Genomic DNA, 2,157 nt, shown 5'->3' on the forward strand with positions numbered 1-2,157 from the left:
CTCTCCCTCCTAGCCCCCCCCCAACCCCCCCTTGGGCCCCGAGGCGGTCGTAAGAATCTCAATAACTTTTCAAAAATCGCTAGCGGCGTTTCTAGCAGTTTGCGACGGACATATATGAGGTTCAAAATATTTAGAATAATGAGAGCCAACCGGTGAGAAGTGTGAGAATCACCGCTGTGGGACGGGAACAAGGTAAAATAATGCCGAAAAATACTACACTGAAGAAACAAAAAGAGTAATACACAAACTTCGGATACAAGAAGAGAAGACGAAAGAGAAAAGACGCACCCAGTGAAGGACTACGGTCCGGAGAGCCGCGACGGCCGTGAACGGAACGGCACGAGGCTGACCGGACCAAAACGAAACGGGAACGAAACTGGACGGAACAAAACCGATTTGCACCTCCAGGCTGCGGCGGGCAACCCAGGGCGCGTTGGAGGCGGTGGCGGCGCCCTGCTAGGGGACGCCAGCCTCCAGGGGGGCCACACCCAAAAGGGATCCTCCTCCAGGGTGGCCACGCCATGAAGGGTCCTCCTACAAGGGGGCCACGCCCTGAAGGGGTCATCCTCCAAAGGGGCCACACCTTGAAAGGGTCCTCCTCCAAGGGGGCCACGCCCTGAAGGGGTCATCCTCCAAAGGGGCCACACCTTGAAAGGGTCCTCCTCCAAGAGGGCCACGCCCTGAAGGGGTCATCCTCCAAAGGGGCCACACCTTGAAAGGGTCCTCCTCCAAGGGGGCCACGCCCTGAAGGGGTCATCCTCCAAAGGGGCCACGCCCTGAAGGGGTATTCTAGAGGGGCCACGCCTTGAAGGGGCAGCCCAGCTATTGGCCGCCACCTCCGCAATGATCCCGTTCAAGTCATCGCCGCCGCCAGGAGGTTCCGTTCCGAAGGGGTTCACTCACAGGTGGCACTGCAGCAAGGAGGACTCGATTGCCTCCACCACGATGCTTGCCTCCCTCTGGAGGAGCTCGAAGAAGAGCTCTTGGTTCAAGGAGGACTGGATTGCCTCCACCACGATGTTTGCCTCCCTCTGGGGGAGCTCGAAGAAAAGCTCTTGGTTCAACGAGGACTCGATTGCCTCCACCACGATGTTTGCCTCCCTCTGGAGGAGCTCGAAGAAGAGCTCTTGGTTCAAGGAGGACTCGATTGCCTCCACCACGATGTTTGCCTCCCTCTGGAGGAGCTCGAAGAAAAGCTCTTGGTTCAAGGAGGACTGGATTGCCTCCACCACGATGTTTGCCTCCCTCTGGAGGAGCTCAAAGAAGAGCTCTTGGTTCAAGGAGGACTCTATTGCCTCCACCACGATATTTGCCTCCCTCTGGAGGAGCTCGAAGAAGAGCTCTTGGTTCAAGGAGGCCTCGATTGCCTCCACCACGATGTTTGCCTCCCTCTGGAGGAGCTCGAAGAAAAGCTCTTGGTTCAAGGAGGACTCGATTGCCTCCACCACGATATTTGCCTCCCTCTGGAGGAGCTCGAAGAAGAGCTCTTGGTTCAAGGAGGACTCGATTGCTTCCACCACGATGTTTGCCTCCCTCTGGAGGCGCTCGAAGAAGAGCTCTTGTTTCAAGGAGGCCTCGATTGCTTCCACCACGATGTTTGCCTCCCTCTGTAGGCGCTCCAAGAAGATGGCCCGGTCAGTCACGCAGCAGTTAGCCGCAGTTCTTACCGGGGAGGCGGGATGCTGGCGGGTCCCGGAGCGGCCCGGGCGGGCCGCTGCCGCCGGCGCCTCAGCCACACGGAGAGCCCGGGGGCTGGGCTGCACTTTGTTGAAGTTTATATCGTAGATTGTCATTATATGTGTACGTGTTTCAATACAAAAAGAATTACTTCGCGAGGCTGAAGGTGTGTTGATGTCTTCTTCAATACTGGGATGGTGCCCCGGCCCCCGGCAACACACACACACACACACACACACACACACACACACACACACACACACACACACACACACACACACACACACACAAAGGTAAGGAAAGAACAAGAAGCATGTTACCCCCAATCTTCCGTCTGTGATGAACTAAACAAACAAGGCAAACTCCTCTTACTCCCTTCTCTCCTCCCCTCACTCCCCTATCTCATCCCCTCCTCCCCTCACTGCCTTCTCTCATCCTTTCACTCCCTTCTCTCTTCCCTCACTCCCTTCTTTCCTCCCC

At 56.7% G+C, this 2,157-nt stretch overlaps 1 protein-coding gene across 1 annotated transcript; it reads right to left on the bottom strand.

Moving 5' to 3' along the window:
• Positions 1-212: 212 nt before the first annotated feature.
• LOC127000107 (uncharacterized) lies at positions 213-1,803 on the bottom strand. Its single transcript, XM_050863525.1, has 2 exons — positions 712-1,803; positions 213-647 (listed from the first exon to the last, which is right to left on the bottom strand). Exon 1 carries the CDS (start codon positions 1,791-1,793, stop codon positions 900-902), a length of 894 nt encoding a protein of 297 aa, XP_050719482.1. The 5' UTR covers positions 1,794-1,803; the 3' UTR covers positions 213-647; positions 712-899.
• Positions 1,804-2,157: the final 354 nt, after the last annotated feature.

The sequence above is a fragment of the Eriocheir sinensis genome, chromosome 17 (genome assembly GCF_024679095.1).
Source record: "Eriocheir sinensis breed Jianghai 21 chromosome 17, ASM2467909v1, whole genome shotgun sequence".
NCBI lineage: Eukaryota > Metazoa > Arthropoda > Malacostraca > Decapoda > Varunidae > Eriocheir > Eriocheir sinensis.

What these genes read in the sequence shown, in the direction of transcription:
- LOC127000107 (XM_050863525.1), bottom strand. Translation starts at nt 1,793, where the DNA reads ATGACAATCTACGATATAAACTTCAACAAAGTGCAGCCCAGCCCCCGG.